Below are 22,099 nucleotides of genomic sequence, written 5' to 3'. Positions count from 1 at the left end.
GAGAAGAGACAGAGAGAGAGAAGAGACGGAGACAAAGAGAGAGAAGAGACAGCGAAAGAGAGAAGAGAGAAGAGACAGAGACAGAGAGAAGAGAGAGAGACAGAGACAGAGAGAAGAGAGAGAGACAGAGAGAAGAGAGAGAGACAGAGAGAAGAGAGAGAAAGAGAGAGAGACAGAGAGAAGAGAGAGAGAGAGAGACAGAGAGAAGAGAGAGAAAGAGAGAAGAGAGAGAGAAAGACAGAGAGACAGAGAAAGAGAGAAGAGAGAGAAAGAGAGAAGAGAGACAGAGAGAGAGAGAGACAGAGACAGAGAGAAGAGACAGAGAGAAAGAGAGGAGACAGTGAGAAGAGGAGACACCTCTGAGGGTCTGGCCCCCAGTGGGTGTGATACTGACTAGTACTAGAGCATCGTTTCCCAAACTCGGTCCTGGGTCCTAATCGGAGCTTGATGATGAGCTGGTTATTTGAATCAGCTGAGCAGTGCTGCGACATCCCTTGTGGTCCCCAGGACAGAGTTCGGGACAATCTGTACTAGACGTAGTGACTAGTCTGATAAGAAAACATTTCTTTATTTTAGCTAATAACACAGTAAACAGCCGTGAATCCTCCCAACATGTTAACATTAAAACCACATTTAACTAAAAGACTGAATCCTCCCAACATGTTTAAACATTAAAACCACATTTAGTTAAAAGACTGAATCCTTCCAACATGTTAACATTAAAACCACATTTAACTAAAAGACTGAATCCTCCCAACATGTTAACATTAAAACCACATTTAACTAAAAGACTGAATCCTCCCAACATGTTAACATTAAAACCACATAACATTTAACTAAAAGACTGAATCCTCCCAACGTGTTAACATTAAAACCACATAACATTTAACTAAAAGACTGAATCCTCCCAACGTGTTAACATTAAAACCACATTTAACTAAAAGACTGAATCCTCCCAACATGTTAACATTAAAACCACATAACATTTAACTAAAAGACTGAATCCTCCCAACGTGTTAACATTAAAACCACATAACATTTAACTAAAAGACTGAATCCTCCCAACGTGTTAACATTAAAACCACATTTAACTAAAAGACTGAATCCTCCCAACATGTTAACATTAAAACCACATTTAACTAAAAGACTGAATCCTCCCAACATGTTAACATTAAAACCACATTTAACTAAAAGACTGAATCCTCCCAACATGTTAACATTAAACCCACATTTAACTAAAAGACTGAATCCTCACAACATGTTAACATTAAAACCACATAACATTTAACTAAAAGACTGAATCCTGCCAACGTGTTAACATTTAAACCACATTTAACTAAAAGACTGAATCCTCCCAACATGTTAACATTAAAACCACATAACATTTAACTAAAAGACTGAATCCTCCCAACATGTTAACATTAAAACCACATTTAACTAAAAGACTGAATCCTCCCAACATGTTAACATTAAAACCACATTTAACTAAAAGACTGAATGCTCCCAACATGTTAACATTAAAAACACATTTAACTAAAAGACTGAACGCTCCCAACATGTTAACATTAGAACCACATAACATTTAACTAAAAGGCGATGAGTCACGTCTACTCCCCCTGTGTTTCTGTGTCTGTACGCTACTCGTGTTTCTTGTTTTGTTCCATGTTCCCTTATTTATTAAATTCACTCCCTGTACTTGCTTCCTGGTTCGTAGCGTTACACAATGCTGGAGTTTAAAAGAAAAGAAGTGGGTGATCTGGAACAATGAAAGTTGTCCTTGTTAACCTACTTTATATAAAGTGAAACAGTACTATCTATAACCCCAAACCTATTTCTATACTGTCCTGTAGACATACAGTACTATCTATAACCCCAAACCTATTTCTATACTGTCCTGTCCTGTTGACGTACAGTACTAACTATAACCACAAACCTATTTCTATACTGTCCTGTAGTCGTACAGTACTATCTATAACCCCAAACCTATTTCTATACTGTCCTGTAGACATACAGTACTATCTATAACCCCAAACCTATTTCTATACTGTCCTGTAGACATACAGTACTATCTATAACCCCAAACCTATTTCTATACTGTCCTGTAGACATACAGTACTAACTGTAACCCCAAACCTATTTCTATACTGTCCTGTAGACGTACAGTGCTATCTATAACCCCAAACCTATTTCTATACTGTCCTGTAGACGTACAGTGCTATCTATAACCCCAAACCTATTTCTATACTGTCCTGTAGACATACAGTACTATCTATAACCCCAAACCTATTTCTATACTGTCCTGTAGACATACAGTACTAACTGTAACCCCAAACCGTCTGTCTGACAGAACAGAACACAACAGGCTACAGAGGGCAGAGTATTTATATTCAACCCCAAACCCTGTCCTCATCAGAAACCATGAACACTACAGTATATTCAATAAGCCCTGATACAAAACAAGGAGAGAAATCTCTGTCTGTGTTATCGGTGGACTACTACCATGCTGTTTGTAATTAGACACTTCACCGCAAACAGTCTGTGTGTATATGACCCTGGATGGGAGGAGGGCTCTTCTTCTCTCCACAGACTGGGTCTGACAGAAACACTGTACACCACGTTGGCAGTGGGCCCCGCTGACAGAGACAGTGCTACTGGGAGGTCTATTAACACCGTCACACGTACAACCCCAGGTCAGGATACAGGGTCTTAAAGGAGTCAATACCATGCCCTCTCACGGTGACATCACCCTGATCTACACTGCTGGGGGGCAGAGTGTTAATGGTACACTCTCTATAGAGTGATATATTACAGTGTTAATATTACAGTGTCTATAGAATGATAATATTACAGTGTCTATAGAGTGTTAATATTACAGTGTCTATAGAGTGTTAAAATTAGTGTCTATAGAGTGATAATATTACAGTGTCTATAGAGTGTTAATATTAGTGTCTATAGAGTGTTAATGGTACACTCTCTATAGAGTGTTAATATTACAGTGTTAATGGTACACTCTCTATAGAGTGATAATATTACAGTGTTAATATTACAGTGTCTATAGAGTGTTAATATTACAGTGTTAATATTACAGTGTCTATAGAGTGTTAATATTACAGTCTCTATAGAGTGATAATATTACAGTGTCTATAGAGTGATAATATTACAGTCTCTATAGAGTGATAATAGTACAGTGTCTATAGAGTGATAATATTACAGTCTCTATAGAGTGATAATATTACAGTGTCTATAGAGTGATAATATTATAGTCTCTATAGAGTGATACTATTACAGTGTCTATAGAGTGTTAATATTACAGTGTCTATAGAGTGATAATGGTACTGTCTCTCTGATCTACACTCTATAGAGTGATAATATTAGTGTTTATAGTGATAATATTACAGTGTCTATAGAGTGTTAATATTACAGTGTCTATAGAGTGATAATGGTACTGTCTCTCTGATCTACACTCTATAGAGTAATAATATTACAGTGTCTATAGAGTGATACAGTGTCTCAAGAGTGATAATATTACAGTGTCTATAGAGTGTTAATATTACAGTTTCTATAGAGTGATAATGGTACTGTCTCTCTGATCTACACTCTATAGAGTGATAATATTACAGTGTCTCAAGAGTGATAATATTACAGTGTCTATATAGTGATAATGGTACAGTGTCTATAGAGTGATAATATTACAGTGTCTATAGAGTGATAATGGTACTGTCTCTCTGATCTACACTCTATAGAGTGATAATATTACAGTCTCTAGAGTGATAATATTATAGTGTCTATTGAGTGATAATATTACAGTCTCTAGAGTGATAATATTACAGTGTCTATAGAGTGCTAATATTATAGTGTCTATAGAGTGATAATATTATAGTGTCTATAGAGTGATAATATTACAGAAACTATAGAGTGATAATATTACAGTGTCTATTTTCACGCCCTGATCTGTTTCACCTGTCCTTGTGATTGTCTCCACCCCCTCCAGGTGTCACATATTTTCCTCAGTGTATTTATCCCTGTGTTTCCTGTCTCTGTACCAGTGTATTTATTCCTGTGTTTCCTGTCTCTCTGTGACAGTGTATTTATCCCTGTGTTTCCTGTCTCTCTGTGTATTTATCCCTGTGTTTCCTGTCTCTCTGTGTATTTATCCCTGTGTTTCCTGTCTCTCTGTGTATTTATCCCTGTGTTTCCTGTCTCTCTGTACCAGTTCATCTTGTCTGTTTCAAGTCAACCAGCATGTTTGTCCGTGCTCCTGCTTTTGCTATTTTCTATGTTTGCTAGTCCTCCAGGGTTTGACCCTTGCCTGCCTGACTCTGAACCCGCCTGCCCTGACCAGTCTGCCTGCCCTGACCTCGAGCCTGCCTGCCACTCTGTACCTCCTGGACTCTGATCTGGTTTTGACCCTTTCCCTGTTTTCTGAACTCCGTACCCGCCTGCCTGACCAGTCAGCCTGCACTCGACCTCGAGCCTGCCTGACCAGTCTGTACCTCCTGGACTCTGATCTGGTTTTGACCTTTTTTGCTTGTCCACGACTATTCTCTTGCCTGCTCCCTTCTTTTTTGGAACTAGTAAATATCAGACTCAAACCACCTCCCCCCCGTGTCTGCATCGTAGTCTGGCCCGGAACCGTTATAGTCTATAGAGTCTAGTGGTAACAGATTGGCACTGACATACGGAGGTGAGATGAGATGTGTCACGTAGTTGAACTTACGCCACTCGTAGCGTCTCCAGCCTCCAGAGGGAGCGGGCGTGGATGGACACAGCTCCCCCCTCGTAGTGCACCGTCCTGGGGAAGAAAAGAGAACTGAGTGGAGGGGTAGTGGTGGTGGTGGGTGGGTGCGTGGAAGTGGTCTGTATCCCTGAGAAATAAGAGCCCGATGCCGATGTCCTCATAAAGCACATATTCACAACGTAAACACTTCACCTCGGTACGGAGGAATATCAACAGGAACATCTATGGGGAACTTATTTCACATCCTTCCATGTTCTGCTGCTGTGTTTCACTGTGGATAGTGAGGGCAGTATCTAGACCTGCAGCAGTGGATAGTGAGGGCAGTATCTAGACCTGCAGCAGTGGATAGTGAGGGCAGTATCTAGACCTGCAGCAGTGGATAGTGAGGGCAGTATCTAGACCTGCAGCAGTGGATAGTGAGGGCAGTATCTAGACCTGCAGCAGTGGATAGTGAGGGCAGTATCTAGACCAGTGGATAGTGAGGGCAGTATCTAGACCTGCAGCAGTGGATAGTGAGGGCAGTATCCAGATCTGCAGCAGTGCATAGTGAGGGCAGTATCTAGACCAGTGGATAGTGAGGGCAGTATCTAGACCTGCAGCAGTGGATAGTGAGGGCAGTATCTAGACCTGCAGCAGTGGATAGTGAGGGCAGTATCTAGACCTGCAGCAGTAGATAGTGAGGGCAGTATCTAGACCAGTGGATAGTGAGGGCAGTATCTAGACCAGTGGATAGTGACGGCAGTATCTAGACCAGTGGATAGTGAGGGCAGTATCTAGACCAGTGGATAGTGAGGGCAGTATCTAGACCAGTGGATAGTGAGGGCAGTATCTAGACCTGCAGTAGTGGATAGTGAGGACAGTATCTAGACCTGCAGCAGTGGATAGTGAGGACAGTATCTAGACCTGCAGCAGTGGATAGTGAGGGCAGTATCTAGACCAGTGGATAGTGAGGGCAGTATCTAGACCTGCAGCAGTGGATAGTGAGGGCAGTATCTAGACCTGCAGCAGTGGATAGTGAGGGCAGTATCTAGACCTGCAGCACTGGATAGTGAGGGCAGTATCTAGACCTGCAGCAGTGGATAGTGAGGGCAGTATCTAGACCTGCAGCAGTGGATAGTGAGGGCAGTATCTAGACCAGTGGATAGTGAGGGCAGTATCTAGACCAGTGGATAGTGAGGGCAGTATCTAGACCTGCAGCAGTGGATAGTGAGGGCAGTATCTAGACCTGCAGCAGTGGATAGTGAGGGCAGTATCTAGACCTGCAGCAGTGGATAGTGAGGGCAGTATCTAGACCTGCAGCAGTGGATAGTGAGGGCAGTATCTAGACCTGCAGCAGTGGATAGTGAGGGCAGTATCTAGACCAGTGGATAGTGAGGGCAGTATCTAGACCTGCAGCAGTGGATAGTGAGGGCAGTATCTAGACCTGCAGCAGTGGATAGTGAGGGCAGTATCTAGACCTGCAGCAGTAGATAGTGAGGGCAGTATCTAGACCAGTGGATAGTGAGGGCAGTATCGAGACCTGTAGCAGTGGATAGTGAGGATAGTGAGGGCAGTATCTAGACCAGTGGATAGTGACGGCAGTATCTAGACCAGTGGATAGTGAGGGCAGTATCTAGACCAGTGGATAGTGAGGGCAGTATCTAGACCAGTGGATAGTGAGGGCAGTATCTAGACCTGCAGTAGTGGATAGTGAGGACAGTATCTAGACCTGCAGCAGTGGATAGTGAGGGCAGTATCTAGACCAGAGGATAGTGAGGGCAGTATCTAGACCAGTGGATAGTGAGGGCAGTATCTAGACCAGTGGATAGTGAGGGCAGTATCTAGACCAGTGGATAGTGAGGGCAGTATCTAGACCAGTGGATAGTGAGGGCAGTATCTAGACCAGTGGATAGTGAGGGCAGTATCTAGACCAGTGGATAGTGACGGCAGTATCTAGACCAGTGGATAGTGAGGGCAGTATCTAGACCTGCAGCAGTGGATAGTGAGGGCAGTATCTAGACCTGCAGCAGTGTATAGTAAGGGCAGTATCTAGACCAGTGGATAGTGAGGGCAGTATCTAGACCTGTAGCAGTGGATAGTGAGGATAGTGAGGGCAGTATCTAGACCAGTGGATAGTGATGGCAGTATCTAGACCAGTGGATAGTGAGGGCAGTACCTAGACCAGTGGATAGTGAGGGCAGTATCTAGACCAGTGGATAGTGAGGGCAGTATCGAGACCTGTAGCAGTGGATAGTGAGGATAGTGAGGGCAGTATCTAGACCAGTGGATAGTGACGGCAGTATCTAGACCAGTGGATAGTGAGGGCAGTATCTAGACCAGTGGATAGTGAGGGCAGTATCTAGACCAGTGGATAGTGAGGGCAGTATCTAGACCTGCAGTAGTGGATAGTGAGGACAGTATCTAGACCTGCAGCAGTGGATAGTGAGGGCAGTATCTAGACCAGAGGATAGTGAGGGCAGTATCTAGACCAGTGGATAGTGAGGGCAGTATCTAGACCAGTGGATAGTGAGGGCAGTATCTAGACCAGTGGATAGTGAGGGCAGTATCTAGACCAGTGGATAGTGAGGGCAGTATCTAGACCAGTGGATAGTGAGGGCAGTATCTAGACCAGTGGATAGTGACGGCAGTATCTAGACCAGTGGATAGTGAGGGCAGTATCTAGACCTGCAGCAGTGGATAGTGAGGGCAGTATCTAGACCTGCAGCAGTGTATAGTGAGGGCAGTATCTAGACCAGTGGATAGTGAGGGCAGTATCTAGACCTGTAGCAGTGGATAGTGAGGATAGTGAGGGCAGTATCTAGACCAGTGGATAGTGATGGCAGTATCTAGACCAGTGGATAGTGAGGGCAGTACCTAGACCAGTGGATAGTGAGGGCAGTATCTAGACCAGTGGATAGTGAGGGCAGTATCTAGACCTGCAGTAGTGGATAGTGAGGGCAGTATCTAGACCTGCAGTAGTGGATAGTGAGGACAGTATCTAGACCTGCAGCAGTGGATAGTGAGGACATTATCTAGACCTGCAGCAGTGGATAGTGAGGGCAGTATCTAGACCTGCAGCAGTGGATAGTGAGGGCAGTATCTAGACCAGTGGATAGTGAGGGCAGTATCTAGACCAGTGGATAGTGAGGGCAGTATCTAGACCTGCAGCAGTGGATATTGAGGGCAGTATCTAGACCTGCAGCAGTCGATAGTGAGGGCAGTATCTAGACCTGCAGCAGTGGATAGTGAGGGCAGTATCTAGACCTGCAGCACTGGATAGTGAGGGCAGTATCTAGACCAGTGTATAGTGAGGGCAGTATCTAGACCAGTGGATAGTGAGGGCAGTATCTAGACCTGCAGCAGTGGATAGAGAGGGCAGTATCTAGACCTGCAGCAGTGGATAGTGAGGGCAGTATCTAGACCAGTGGATAGTGAGGGCAGTATCTAGACCTGCAGCAGTGGATAGTGAGGGCAGTATCTAGACCTGCAGCAGTAGATAGTGAGGATAGTGAGGGCAGTATCTAGACCAGTGGATAGTGAGGGCAGTATCGAGACCTGTAGCAGTGGATAGTGAGGATAGTGAGGGCAGTATCTAGACCAGTGGATAGTGACGGCAGTATCTAGACCAGTGGATAGTGAGGGCAGTATCTAGACCAGTGGATAGTGAGGGCAGTATCTAGACCAGTGGATAGTGAGGGCAGTATCTAGACCTGCAGTAGTGGATAGTGAGGACAGTATCTAGACCTGCAGCAGTGGATAGTGAGGGCAGTATCTAGACCTGCAGCAGTGGATAGTGAGGGCAGTATCTAGACCTGCAGCATTGGATAGTGAGGACAGTATCTAGACCTGCAGCAGTGGATAGTGAGGACAGTATCTAGACCTGCAGCAGTGGATAGTGAGGGCAGTATCTAGACCAGTGGATAGTGAGGGCAGTATCTAGACCAGTGGATAGTGAGGGCAGTATCTAGACCTGCAGCAGTGGATAGTGAGGGCAGTATCTAGACCTGCAGCAGTGGATAGTGAGGGCAGTATCTAGACCTGCAGCACTGGATAGTGAGGGCAGTATCTAGACCAGTGGATAGTGAGGGCAGTATCTAGACAAGTGGATAGTGAGGGCAGTATCTAGACCTGCAGCAGTGGATAGTGAGGGCAGTATATTGACCTGCAGCAGTGGATAGTGAGGGCAGTATCTAGACCTGCAGCAGTGGATAGTGAGGGCAGTATCTAGACCAGTGGATAGTGAGGGCAGTATCTAGACCTGCAGCAGTGGATATTGAGGGCAGTATCTAGACCTGCAGCAGTGGATAGTGAGGGCAGTATCTAGACCTGCAGCAGTAGATAGTGAGGGCAGTATCTAGACCAGTGGATAGTGAGGGCAGTATCGAGACCTGTAGCAGTGGATAGTGAGGATAGTGAGGGCAGTATCTAGACCAGTGGATAGTGACGGCAGTATCTAGACCAGTGGATAGTGAGGGCAGTATCTAGACCAGTGGATAGTGAGGGCAGTATCTAGACCAGTGGATAGTGAGGGCAGTATCTAGACCTGCAGTAGTGGATAGTGAGGACAGTATCTAGACCTGCAGCAGTGGATAGTGAGGGCAGTATCTAGACCTGCAGCAGTGGATAGTGAGGGCAGTATCTAGACCAGAGGATAGTGAGGGCAGTATCTAGACCTGCAGCAGGGGATAGTGAGGGCAGTATCTAGACCAGTGGATAGTGAGGGCAGTATCTAGACCAGTGGATAGTGAGGGCAGTATCTAGACCAGTGGATAGTGAGGGCAGTATCTAGACCAGTGGATAGTGAGGGCAGTTCTAGACCAGTGGATAGTGACGGCAGTATCTAGACCAGTGGATAGTGAGCGCAGTATCTAGACCTGCAGCAGTGGATAGTGAGGGCAGTATCTAGACCAGTGGATAGTGAGGGCAGTATCTAGACCTGTAGCAGTGGATAGTGAGGATAGTGAGGGCAGTATCTAGACCAGTGGATAGTGACGGCAATATCTAGACCAGTGGATAGTGAGGGCAGTACCTAGACCAGTGGATAGTGAGGGCAGTATCTAGACCAGTGGATAGTGAGGGCAGTATCTAGACCTGCAGTAGTGGATAGTGAGGGCAGTATCTAGACCTGCAGTAGTGGATAGTGAGGACAGTATCTAGACCTGCAGCAGTGGATAGTGAGGACAGTATCTAGACCTGCAGCAGTGGATAGTGAGGGCAGTATCTAGACCAGTGGATAGTGAGGGCAGTATCTAGACCAGTGGATAGTGAGGGCAGTATCTAGACCTGCAGCAGTGGATAGTGAGGGCAGTATCTAGACCTGCAGCAGTGGATAGTGAGGGCAGTATCTAGACCTGCAGCAGCTGATAGTGATGGCAGTATCTAGACCTGCAGCACTGGATAGTGAGGGCAGTATCTAGACCTGCAGCAGTGGATAGTGAGGGCAGTATCTAGACCAGTGGATAGTGAGGGCAGTATCTAGACCAGTGGATAGTGAGGGCAGTATCTAGACCTGCAGCAGTGGATAGTGAGGGCAGTATCTAGACCTGCAGCAGTGGATAGTGAGGGCAGTATCTAGACCTGCAGCAGCTGATAGTGAGGGCAGTAGCTAGACCTGCAGCAGTGGATAGTGAGGGCAGTATCTAGACCAGTGGATAGTGAGGGCAGTATCTAGACATGCAGCAGTGGATAGTGAGGGCAGTATCTAGACCTGCAGCAGTGGATAGTGAGGGCAGTATCTAGACCTGCAGCAGTAGATAGTGAGGGCAGTATCTAGACCAGTGGATAGTGAGGGCAGTATCGAGACCTGTAGCAGTGGATAGTGAGGATAGTGAGGGCAGTATCTAGACCAGTGGATAGTGAGGGCAGTATCTAGACCTGCAGCAGTGGATAGTGAGGGCAGTATCTAGACCTGCAGCAGTGGATAGTGAGGACAGTATCTAGACCTGCAGCAGTGGATAGTGAGGGCAGTATCTAGACCAGGGGATAGTGAGGGCAGTATCTAGACCAGTGGATAGTGAGGGCAGTATCTAGACCTGCAGCAGTGGATAGTGAGGGCAGTATCTAGACCTGCAGCAGTGGATAGTGAGGGCAGTATCTAGACCTGCAGCAGTAGATAGTGAGGGCAGTATCTAGACCAGTGGATAGTGAGGGCAGTATCTAGACCAGTGGATAGTGAGGGCAGTATCTAGACCTGCAGCAGTGGATAGTGAGGGCAGTATATTGACCTGCAGCAGTGGATAGTGAGGGCAGTATCTAGACCTGCAGCAGTGGATAGTGAGGGCAGTATCTAGACCAGTGGATAGTGAGGGCAGTATCTAGACCTGCAGCAGTGGATATTGAGGGCAGTATCTAGACCTGCAGCAGTGGATAGTGAGGGCAGTATCTAGACCTGCAGCAGTAGATAGTGAGGGCAGTATCTAGACCAGTGGATAGTGAGGGCAGTATCGAGACCTGTAGCAGTGGATAGTGAGGATAGTGAGGGCAGTATCTAGACCAGTGGATAGTGACGGCAGTATCTAGACCAGTGGATAGTGAGGGCAGTATCTAGACCTGCAGTAGTGGATAGTGAGGGCAGTATCTAGACCTGCAGTAGTGGATAGTGAGGGCAGTATCTAGACCAGTGGATAGTGAGGGCAGTATCTAGACCTGCAGCAGTGGATAGTGAGGGCAGTATCTAGACCTGCAGCAGTGGATAGTGAGGGCAGTATCTAGACCTGCAGCAGTGGATAGTGAGGGCAGTATCTAGACCTGCAGCAGTGGATAGTGAGGGCAGTATCTAGACCAGTGGATAGTGAGGGCAGTATCTAGACCAGTGGATAGTGAGGGCAGTATCTAGACCTGCAGTAGTGGATAGTGAGGACAGTATCTAGACCTGCAGCAGTGGATAGTGAGGGCAGTATCTAGACCTGCAGCAGTGGATAGTGAGGGCAGTATCTAGACCAGAGGATAGTGAGGGCAGTATCTAGACCTGCAGCAGGGGATAGTGAGGGCAGTATCTAGACCAGTGGATAGTGAGGGCAGTATCTAGACCAGTGGATAGTGAGGGCAGTATCTAGACCAGTGGATAGTGAGGGCAGTATCTAGACCAGTGGATAGTGAGGGCAGTTCTAGACAAGTGGATAGTGACGGCAGTATCTAGACCAGTGGATAGTGAGCGCAGTATCTAGACCTGCAGCAGTGGATAGTGAGGGCAGTATCTAGACCAGTGGATAGTGAGGGCAGTATCTAGACCTGTAGCAGTGGATAGTGAGGATAGTGAGGGCAGTATCTAGACCAGTGGATAGTGACGGCAGTATCTAGACCAGTGGATAGTGAGGGCAGTACCTAGACCAGTGGATAGTGAGGGCAGTATCTAGACCAGTGGATAGTGAGGGCAGTATCTAGACCTGCAGTAGTGGATAGTGAGGGCAGTATCTAGACCTGCAGTAGTGGATAGTGAGGACAGTATCTAGACCTGCAGCAGTGGATAGTGAGGACAGTATCTAGACCTGCAGCAGTGGATAGTGAGGGCAGTATCTAGACCAGTGGATAGTGAGGGCAGTATCTAGACCAGTGGATAGTGAGGGCAGTATCTAGACCTGCAGCAGTGGATAGTGAGGGCAGTATCTAGACCTGCAGCAGTGGATAGTGAGGGCAGTATCTAGACCTGCAGCAGCTGATAGTGATGGCAGTATCTAGACCTGCAGCACTGGATAGTGAGGGCAGTATCTAGACCAGTGGATAGTGAGGGCAGTATCTAGACCAGTGGATAGTGAGGGCAGTATCTAGACCTGCAGCAGTGGATAGTGAGGGCAGTATCTAGACCTGCAGCAGTGGATAGTGAGGGCAGTATCTAGACCTGCAGCAGTGGATAGTGAGGGCAGTATCTAGACCAGTGGATAGTGAGGGCAGTATCTACACATGCAGCAGTGGATAGTGAGGGCAGTATATAGACCTGCAGCAGAGGATAGTGAGGGCAGTATCTAGACCTGCAGCAGTAGATAGTGAGGGCAGTATCTAGACCAGTGGATAGTGAGGGCAGTATCGAGACCTGTAGCAGTGGATAGTGAGGATAGTGAGGGCAGTATCTAGACCAGTGGATAGTGAGGGCAGTATCTAGACCTGCAGCAGTGGATAGTGAGGACAGTATCTAGACCTGCAGCAGTGGATAGTGAGGACAGTATCTAGACCTGCAGCAGTGGATAGTGAGGGCAGTATCTAGACCAGTGGATAGTGAGGGCAGTATCTAGACCAGTGGATAGTGAGGGCAGTATCTAGACCTGCAGCAGTGGATAGTGAGGGCAGTATCTAGACCTGCAGCAGTGGATAGTGAGGGCAGTATCTAGACCTGCAGCAGGAGATAGTGAGGGCAGTATATAGACCTGTGGATAGTGAGGGCAGTATCTAGACCAGTGGATAGTGAGGGCAGTATCTAGACCTGCAGCAGTGGATAGTGAGGGCAGTATCTGGACCTGCAGCAGTGGATAGTGAGGGCAGTATCTAGACCTGCAGCAGTGGATAGTGAGGGCAGTATCTAGACCAGTGGATAGTGAGGGCAGTATCTAGACATGCAGCAGTGGATAGTGAGGGCAGTATCTAGACCTGCAGTAGTGGATAGTGAGGACAGTATCTAGACCTGCAGCAGTGGATAGTGAGGGCAGTATCTAGACCAGAGGATAGTGAGGGCAGTATCTAGACCAGTGGATAGTGAGGGCAGTATCTAGACCAGTGGATAGTGAGGGCAGTATCTAGACCAGTGGATAGTGAGGGCAGTATCTAGACCAGTGGATAGTGAGGGCAGTATCTAGACCAGTGGATAGTGAGGGCAGTATCTAGACCAGTGGATAGTGACGGCAGTATCTAGACCAGTGGATAGTGAGGGCAGTATCTAGACCTGCAGCAGTGGATAGTGAGGGCAGTATCTAGACCTGCAGCAGTGGATAGTGAGGGCAGTATCTAGACCAGTGGATAGTGAGGGCAGTATCTAGACCTGTAGCAGTGGATAGTGAGGATAGTGAGGGCAGTATCTAGACGCAGTGGATAGTGATGGCAGTATCTAGACGCAGTGGATAGTGAGGGCAGTACCTAGACCAGTGGATAGTGAGGGCAGTATCTAGACCAGTGGATAGTGAGGGCAGTATCGAGACCTGTAGCAGTGGATAGTGAGGATAGTGAGGGCAGTATCTAGACCAGTGGATAGTGAGGGCAGTATCTAGACCAGTGGATAGTGAGGGCAGTATCTAGACCAGTGGATAGTGAGGGCAGTATCTAGACCAGTGGATAGTGAGGGCAGTATCTAGACCTGCAGTAGTGGATAGTGAGGACAGTATCTAGACCTGCAGCAGTGGATAGTGAGGGCAGTATCTAGACCCAGAGGATAGTGAGGGCAGTATCTAGACCAGTGGATAGTGAGGGCAGTATCTAGACCAGTGGATAGTGAGGGCAGTATCTAGACCAGTGGATAGTGAGGGCAGTATCTAGACCAGTGGATAGTGAGGGCAGTATCTAGACCAGTGGATAGTGAGGGCAGTATCTAGACCAGTGGATAGTGACGGCAGTATCTAGACCAGTGGATAGTGAGGGCAGTATCTAGACCTGCAGCAGTGGATAGTGAGGGCAGTATCTAGACCTGCAGCAGTGGATAGTGAGGGCAGTATCTAGACCAGTGGATAGTGAGGGCAGTATCTAGACCTGTAGCAGTGGATAGTGAGGATAGTGAGGGCAGTATCTAGACCAGTGGATAGTGACGGCAGTATCTAGACCAGTGGATAGTGAGGGCAGTACCTAGACCAGTGGATAGTGAGGGCAGTATCTAGACCAGTGGATAGTGAGGGCAGTATCTAGACCTGCAGTAGTGGATAGTGAGGGCAGTATCTAGACCTGCAGTAGTGGATAGTGAGGACAGTATCTAGACCTGCAGCAGTGGATAGTGAGGACATTATCTAGACCTGCAGCAGTGGATAGTGAGGGCAGTATCTAGACCTGCAGCAGTGGATAGTGAGGGCAGTATCTAGACCAGTGGATAGTGAGGGCAGTATCTAGACCAGTGGATAGTGAGGGCAGTATCTAGACCTGCAGCAGTGGATATTGAGGGCAGTATCTAGACCTGCAGCAGTCGATAGTGAGGGCAGTATCTAGACCTGCAGCAGTGGATAGTGAGGGCAGTATCTAGACCTGCAGCACTGGATAGTGAGGGCAGTATCTAGACCAGTGGATAGTGAGGGCAGTATCTAGACCAGTGGATAGTGAGGGCAGTATCTAGACCTGCAGCAGTGGATAGTGAGGGCAGTATCTAGACCTGCAGCAGTGGATAGTGAGGGCAGTATCTAGACCAGTGGATAGTGAGGGCAGTATCTAGACCTGCAGCAGTGGATAGTGAGGGCAGTATCTAGACCTGCAGCAGTGGATAGTGAGGATAGTGAGGGCAGTATCTAGACCAGTGGATAGTGAGGGCAGTATCGAGACCTGTAGCAGTGGATAGTGAGGATAGTGAGGGCAGTATCTAGACCAGTGGATAGTGACGGCAGTATCTAGACCAGTGGATAGTGAGGGCAGTATCTAGACCAGTGGATAGTGAGGGCAGTATCTAGACCAGTGGATAGTGAGGGCAGTATCTAGACCTGCAGTAGTGGATAGTGAGGGCAGTATCTAGACCTGCAGCAGTGGATAGTGAGGGCAGTATCTAGACCTGCAGCAGTGGATAGTGAGGGCAGTATCTAGACCTGCAGCACTGGATAGTGAGGGCAGTATCTAGACCTGCAGCAGTGGATAGTGAGGGCAGTATCTAGACCTGCAGCAGTGGATAGTGAGGGCAGTATCTAGACCAGTGGATAGTGAGGGCAGTATCTAGACCAGTGGATAGTGAGGGCAGTATCTAGACCTGCAGCAGTGGATAGTGAGGGCAGTATCTAGACCTGCAGCAGTGGATAGTGAGGGCAGTATCTAGACCTGCAGCAGTGGATAGTGAGGGCAGTATCTAGACCAGTGGATAGTGAGGGCAGTATCTAGACAGAGTGGATAGTGAGGGCAGTATCTAGACCTGCAGCAGTGGATAGTGAGGGCAGTATATTGACCTGCAGCAGTGGATAGTGAGGGCAGTATCTAGACCTGCAGCAGTGGATAGTGAGGGCAGTATCTAGACCAGTGGATAGTGAGGGCAGTATCTAGACCTGCAGCAGTGGATAGTGAGGGCAGTATCTAGACCTGCAGCAGTGGATAGTGAGGGCAGTATCTAGACCTGCAGCAGTAGATAGTGAGGGCAGTATCTAGACCAGTGGATAGTGAGGGCAGTATCGAGACCTGTAGCAGTGGATAGTGAGGATAGTGAGGGCAGTATCTAGACCAGTGGATAGTGACGGCAGTATCTAGACCAGTGGATAGTGAGGGCAGTATCTAGACCAGTGGATAGTGAGGGCAGTATCTAGACCAGTGGATAGTGAGGGCAGTATCTAGACCTGCAGTAGTGGATAGTGAGGGCAGTATCTAGACCTGCAGCAGTGGATAGTGAGGGCAGTATCTAGACCTGCAGCAGTGGATAGTGAGGGCAGTATCTAGACCAGAGGATAGTGAGGGCAGTATCTAGACCTGCAGCAGGGGATAGTGAGGGCAGTATCTAGACCAGTGGATAGTGAGGGCAGTATCTAGACCAGTGGATAGTGAGGGCAGTATCTAGACCAGTGGATAGTGAGGGCAGTATCTAGACCAGTGGATAGTGAGGGCAGTATCTAGACCAGTGGATAGTGACGGCAGTATCTAGACCTGCAGCAGTGGATAGTGAGGGCAGTATCTAGACCTGCAGCAGTGGATAGTGAGGGCAGTATCTAGACCAGTGGATAGTGAGGGCAGTATCTAGACCTGTAGCAGTGGATAGTGAGGATAGTGAGGGCAGTATCTAGACCAGTGGATAGTGACGGCAGTATCTAGACCAGTGGATAGTGAGGGCAGTACCTAGACCAGTGGATAGTGAGGGCAGTATCTAGACCAGTGGATAGTGAGGGCAGTATCTAGACCTGCAGTAGTGGATAGTGAGGGCAGTATCTAGACCTGCAGTAGTGGATAGTGAGGACAGTATCTAGACCTGCAGCAGTGGATAGTGAGGACAGTATCTAGACCTGCAGCAGTGGATAGTGAGGGCAGTATCTAGACCAGTGGATAGTGAGGGCAGTATCTAGACCAGTGGATAGTGAGGGCAGTATCTAGACCTGCAGCAGTGGATAGTGAGGGCAGTATCTAGACCTGCAGCAGTGGATAGTGAGGGCAGTATCTAGACCTGCAGCAGCTGATAGTGAGGGCAGTATCTAGACCTGCAGCAGTGGATAGTGAGGGCAGTATCTAGACCTGCAGCAGTGGATAGTGAGGGCAGTATCTAGACCAGTGGATAGTGAGGGCAGTATCTAGACCAGTGGATAGTGAGGGCAGTATCTACACCTGCAGCAGTGGATAGTGAGGGCAGTATCTAGACCTGCAGTAGTGGATAGTGAGGGCAGTATCTAGACCTGCAGCAGCTGATAGTGAGGGCAGTAGCTAGACCTGCAGCACCGGATAGTGAGGGCAGTATCTAGACCAGTGGATAGTGAGGGCAGTATCTAGACCTGCAGCAGTGGATAGTGAGGGCAGTATCTAGACCTGCAGCAGTGGATAGTGAGGGCAGTATCTGGACCTGCAGCAGTGGATAGTGAGGGCAGTATCTAGACCTGCAGCAGTGGATAGTGAGGGCAGTATCTAGACCAGTGGATAGTGAGGGCAGTATCTAGACATGCAGCAGTGGATAGTGAGGGCAGTATCTAGACCTGCAGCAGTGGATAGTGAGGGCAGTATCTAGACATGCAGCAGTAGATAGTGAGGGCAGTATCTAGACCAGTGGATAGTGAGGGCAGTATCGAGACCTGTAGCAGTGGATAGTGAGGATAGTGAGGGCAGTATCTAGACCAGTGGATAGTGAGGGCAGTATCTAGACCTGCAGCAGTGGATAGTGAGGACAGTATCTAGACCTGCAGCAGTGGATAGTGAGGACAGTATCTAGACCTGCAGCAGTGGATAGTGAGGGCAGTATCTAGACCAGGGGATAGTGAGGGCAGTATCTAGACCAGTGGATAGTGAGGGCAGTATCTAGACCTGCAGCAGTGGATAGTGAGGGCAGTATCTAGACCTGCAGCAGTGGATAGTGAGGGCAGTATCTAGACCTGCAGCAGTAGATAGTGAGGGCAGTATCTAGACCAGTGGATAGTGAGGGCAGTATCTAGACCAGTGGATAGTGAGGGCAGTATCTAGACCTGCAGCAGTGGATAGTGAGGGCAGTATATTGACCTGCAGCAGTGGATAGTGAGGGCAGTATCTAGACCTGCAGCAGTGGATAGTGAGGGCAGTATCTAGACCAGTGGATAGTGAGGGCAGTATCTAGACCTGCAGCAGTGGATATTGAGGGCAGTATCTAGACCTGCAGCAGTGGATAGTGAGGGCAGTATCTAGACCTGCAGCAGTAGATAGTGAGGGCAGTATCTAGACCAGTGGATAGTGAGGGCAGTATCGAGACCTGTAGCAGTGGATAGTGAGGATAGTGAGGGCAGTATCTAGACCAGTGGATAGTGACGGCAGTATCTAGACCAGTGGATAGTGAGGGCAGTATCTAGACCTGCAGTAGTGGATAGTGAGGGCAGTATCTAGACCTGCAGCAGTGGATAGTGAGGGCAGTATCTAGACCGTAGTGGATAGTGAGGGCAGTATCTAGACCTGCAGCAGTGGATAGTGAGGGCAGTATCTAGACCTGCAGCACTGGATAGTGAGGGCAGTATCTAGACCGCAGCAGTGGATAGTGAGGGCAGTATCTAGACCTGCAGCAGTGGATAGTGAGGGCAGTATCTAGACCAGTGGATAGTGAGGGCAGTATCTAGACCAGTGGATAGTGAGGGCAGTATCTAGACCTGCAGCAGTGGATAGTGAGGGCAGTATCTAGACCTGCAGCAGTGGATAGTGAGGGCAGTATCTAGACCTGCAGCAGTGGATAGTGAGGGCAGTATCTAGACCAGTGGATAGTGAGGGCAGTATCTAGACCTGCAGCAGTGGATAGTGAGGGCAGTATCTAGACGGCAGTGGATAGTGAGGGCAGTATCTAGACCAGTGGATAGTGAGGGCAGTATCTAGACCAGTGGATAGTGAGGGCAGTATCTAGACCAGTGGATAGTGAGGGCAGTATCTAGACAAGTGGATAGTGAGGGCAGTATCTAGACCAGTGGATAGTGAGGGCAGTATCTAGACCTGCAGCAGTGGATAGTGAGGGCAGTATCTAGACCTGCAGCAGTGGATAGTGAGGGCAGTATCTAGACCTGTAGCAGTGGATAGTGAGGATAGTGAGGGCAGTATCTAGACCAGTGGATAGTGACGGCAGTATCTAGACCAGTGGATAGTGAGGGCAGTACCTAGACCAGTGGATAGTGAGGGCAGTATCTAGACCAGTGGATAGTGAGGGCAGTATCTAGACCTGCAGTAGTGGATAGTGAGGGCAGTATCTAGACCTGCAGTAGTGGATAGTGAGGACAGTATCTAGACCTGCAGCAGTGGATAGTGAGGACAGTATCTAGACCTGCAGCAGTGGATAGTGAGGGCAGTATCTAGACCAGTGGATAGTGAGGGCAGTATCTAGACCAGTGGATAGTGAGGGCAGTATCTAGACCTGCAGCAGTGGATAGTGAGGGCAGTATCTAGACCTGCAGCAGTGGATAGTGAGGGCAGTATCTAGACCTGCAGCAGCTGATAGTGAGGGCAGTATCTAGACCTGCAGCACTGGATAGTGAGGGCAGTATCTAGACCAGTGGATAGTGAGGGCAGTATCTAGACCAGTGGATAGTGAGGGCAGTATCTAGACCTGCAGCAGTGGATAGTGAGGGCAGTATCTAGACCTGCAGCAGTGGATAGTGAGGGCAGTATCTAGACCTGCAGCAGTGGATAGTGAGGGCAGTATCTAGACCAGTGGATAGTGAGGGCAGTATCTAACGCAGCAGTGGATAGTGAGGGCAGTATCTAGACCTGCAGCAGTGGATAGTGAGGGCAGTATCTAGACCTGCAGCAGTGGATAGTGAGGGCAGTATCTAGACCGCAGTGGATAGTGAGGGCAGTATCGAGACCTGTAGCAGTGGATAGTGAGGGATAGTGAGGGCAGTATCTAGACCGCAGTGGATAGTGAGGGCAGTATCTAGACCTGCAGCAGTGGATAGTGAGGACAGTATCTAGACCTGCAGCAGTGGATAGTGAGGGCAGTATCTAGACCTGCAGTGGGATAGTGAGGGCAGTATCTAGACCAGTGGATAGTGAGGGCAGTATCTAGACCAGTGGATAGTGAGGGCAGTATCTAGACCTGCAGCAGTGGATAGTGAGGGCAGTATCTAGACCTGCAGCAGTGGATAGTGAGGGCAGTATCTAGACCTGCAGCAGTGGATAGTGAGGGCAGTATCTAGACCTGCAGCAGTGGATAGTGAGGGCAGTATCTAGACCAGTGGATAGTGAGGGCAGTATCTAGACCAGTGGATAGTGAGGGCAGTATCTAGACCTGCAGCAGTGGATAGTGAGGGCAGTATCTAGACCTGCAGCAGTGGATAGTGAGGGCAGTATCTAGACCTGCAGCAGTGGATAGTGAGGGCAGTATCTAGACCTGCAGTGGATAGTGAGGGCAGTATCTAGACCTGCAGCAGTGGATAGTGAGGGCAGTATCTAGACCTGCAGCAGTGGATAGTGAGGGCAGTATCTAGACCTGCAGCAGTGGATAGTGAGGGCAGTATCTAGACCTGCAGCAGTGGATAGTGAGGGCAGTATCTAGACCAGTGGATAGTGAGGGCAGTATCTAGACCAGTGGATAGTGAGGGCAGTATCTAGACCTGCCAGTGGATAGTGAGGGCAGTATCTAGACCTGCAGCAGTGGATAGTGAGGGCAGTATCTAGACCTGCAGTAGTGGATAGTGAGGGCAGTATCTAGACCAGTGGATAGTGAGGGCAGTATCTAGACCTGCAGCAGTGGATAGTGAGGGCAGTATCTAGACCTGCAGCAGTGGATAGTGAGGGCAGTATCTAGACCTGCAGCAGTGGATAGTGAGGGCAGTATCTAGACCTGCAGCAGTGGATAGTGAGGGCAGTATCTAGACCAGTGGATAGTGAGGGCAGTATCTAGACCGCGCAGTGGATAGTGAGGGCAGTATCTAGACCTGCAGCAGTGGATAGTGAGGGCAGTATCTAGACCTGCAGCAGTGGATAGTGAGGGCAGTATCTAGACCAGTGGATAGTGAGGGCAGTATCTAGACCTGCAGCAGTGGATAGTGAGGGCAGTATCTAGACCTGCAGCAGTGGATAGTGAGGGCAGTATCTAGACCTGCAGCAGTAGATAGTGAGGGCAGTATCTAGACCTGGCAGTGGATAGTGAGGGCAGTATCTAGACCAGTGGATAGTGAGGGCAGTATCTAGACCAGTGGATAGTGAGGGCAGTATCTAGACCTGCAGCAGTGGATAGTGAGGGCAGTATCTAGACCTGCAGCAGTGGATAGTGAGGGCAGTATCTAGACCTGCAGCAGTGGATAGTGAGGGCAGTATCTAGACCTGCAGCAGTGGATAGTGAGGGCAGTATCTAGACCAGTGGATAGTGAGGGCAGTATCTAGACCAGTGGATAGTGAGGGCAGTATCTAGACCTGCAGCAGTGGATAGTGAGGGCAGTATCTAGACCGCAGCAGTGGATAGTGAGGGCAGTATCTAGACCTGCAGCAGTGGATAGTGAGGGCAGTATCTAGACCTCAGTGGATAGTGAGGGCAGTATCTAGACCAGTGGATAGTGAGGGCAGTATCTAGACCTGCAGCAGTGGATAGTGAGGGCAGTATCTAGACCTGCAGCAGTGGATAGTGAGGGCAGTATCTAGACCTGCAGCAGTGGATAGTGAGGGCAGTATCTAGACCGCAGCAGTGGATAGTGAGGGCAGTATCTAGACCTGCAGCAGTGGATAGTGAGGGCAGTATCTGAGCAGTGGATAGTGAGGGCAGTATCTAGACCTGGCAGTGGATAGTGAGGGCAGTATCTAGACCTAGCAGTGGATAGTGAGGGCAGTATCTAGACCAGTGGATAGTGAGGGCAGTATCTAGACCTGCAGCAGTGGATAGTGAGGGCAGTATCTAGACCTGCAGCAGTGGATAGTGAGGGCAGTATCTAGACCTGCAGCAGTGGATAGTGAGGGCAGTATCTAGACCAGCAGCAGTGGATAGTGAGGGCAGTATCTAGACCAGTGGATAGTGAGGGCAGTATCTAGACCAGTGGATAGTGAGGGCAGTATCTAGACCGCAGCAGTGGATAGTGAGGGCAGTATCTAGACCTGCAGCAGTGGATAGTGAGGGCAGTATCTAGACCCGCAGCAGTGGATAGTGAGGGCAGTATC

The 22,099-nt window shown here is 48.5% G+C and overlaps 1 protein-coding gene across 1 annotated transcript in view; it reads right to left on the bottom strand.

The window, feature by feature from the left end:
- ryr2a (ryanodine receptor 2a (cardiac)) overlaps positions 1–22,099 on the bottom strand; it is an 812,428-nt gene that overhangs the window by 612,465 nt on the left and 177,864 nt on the right. The window contains exon 10 of the mRNA XM_045687844.1: positions 4,718–4,792. Within this exon, the coding sequence (XP_045543800.1) occupies positions 4,718–4,792 (75 nt within the window). The remainder of the gene's footprint in view (positions 1–4,717; positions 4,793–22,099) is intronic.

The sequence above is a fragment of the Salmo salar genome, chromosome ssa01 (assembly GCF_905237065.1).
Source record: "Salmo salar chromosome ssa01, Ssal_v3.1, whole genome shotgun sequence".
Taxonomy (NCBI): Eukaryota; Metazoa; Chordata; class Actinopteri; order Salmoniformes; family Salmonidae; genus Salmo; species Salmo salar.
The sequence above is the reverse complement of the archived record's forward strand: the minus strand, read 5'-3'. Positions and strand labels throughout refer to the sequence as shown.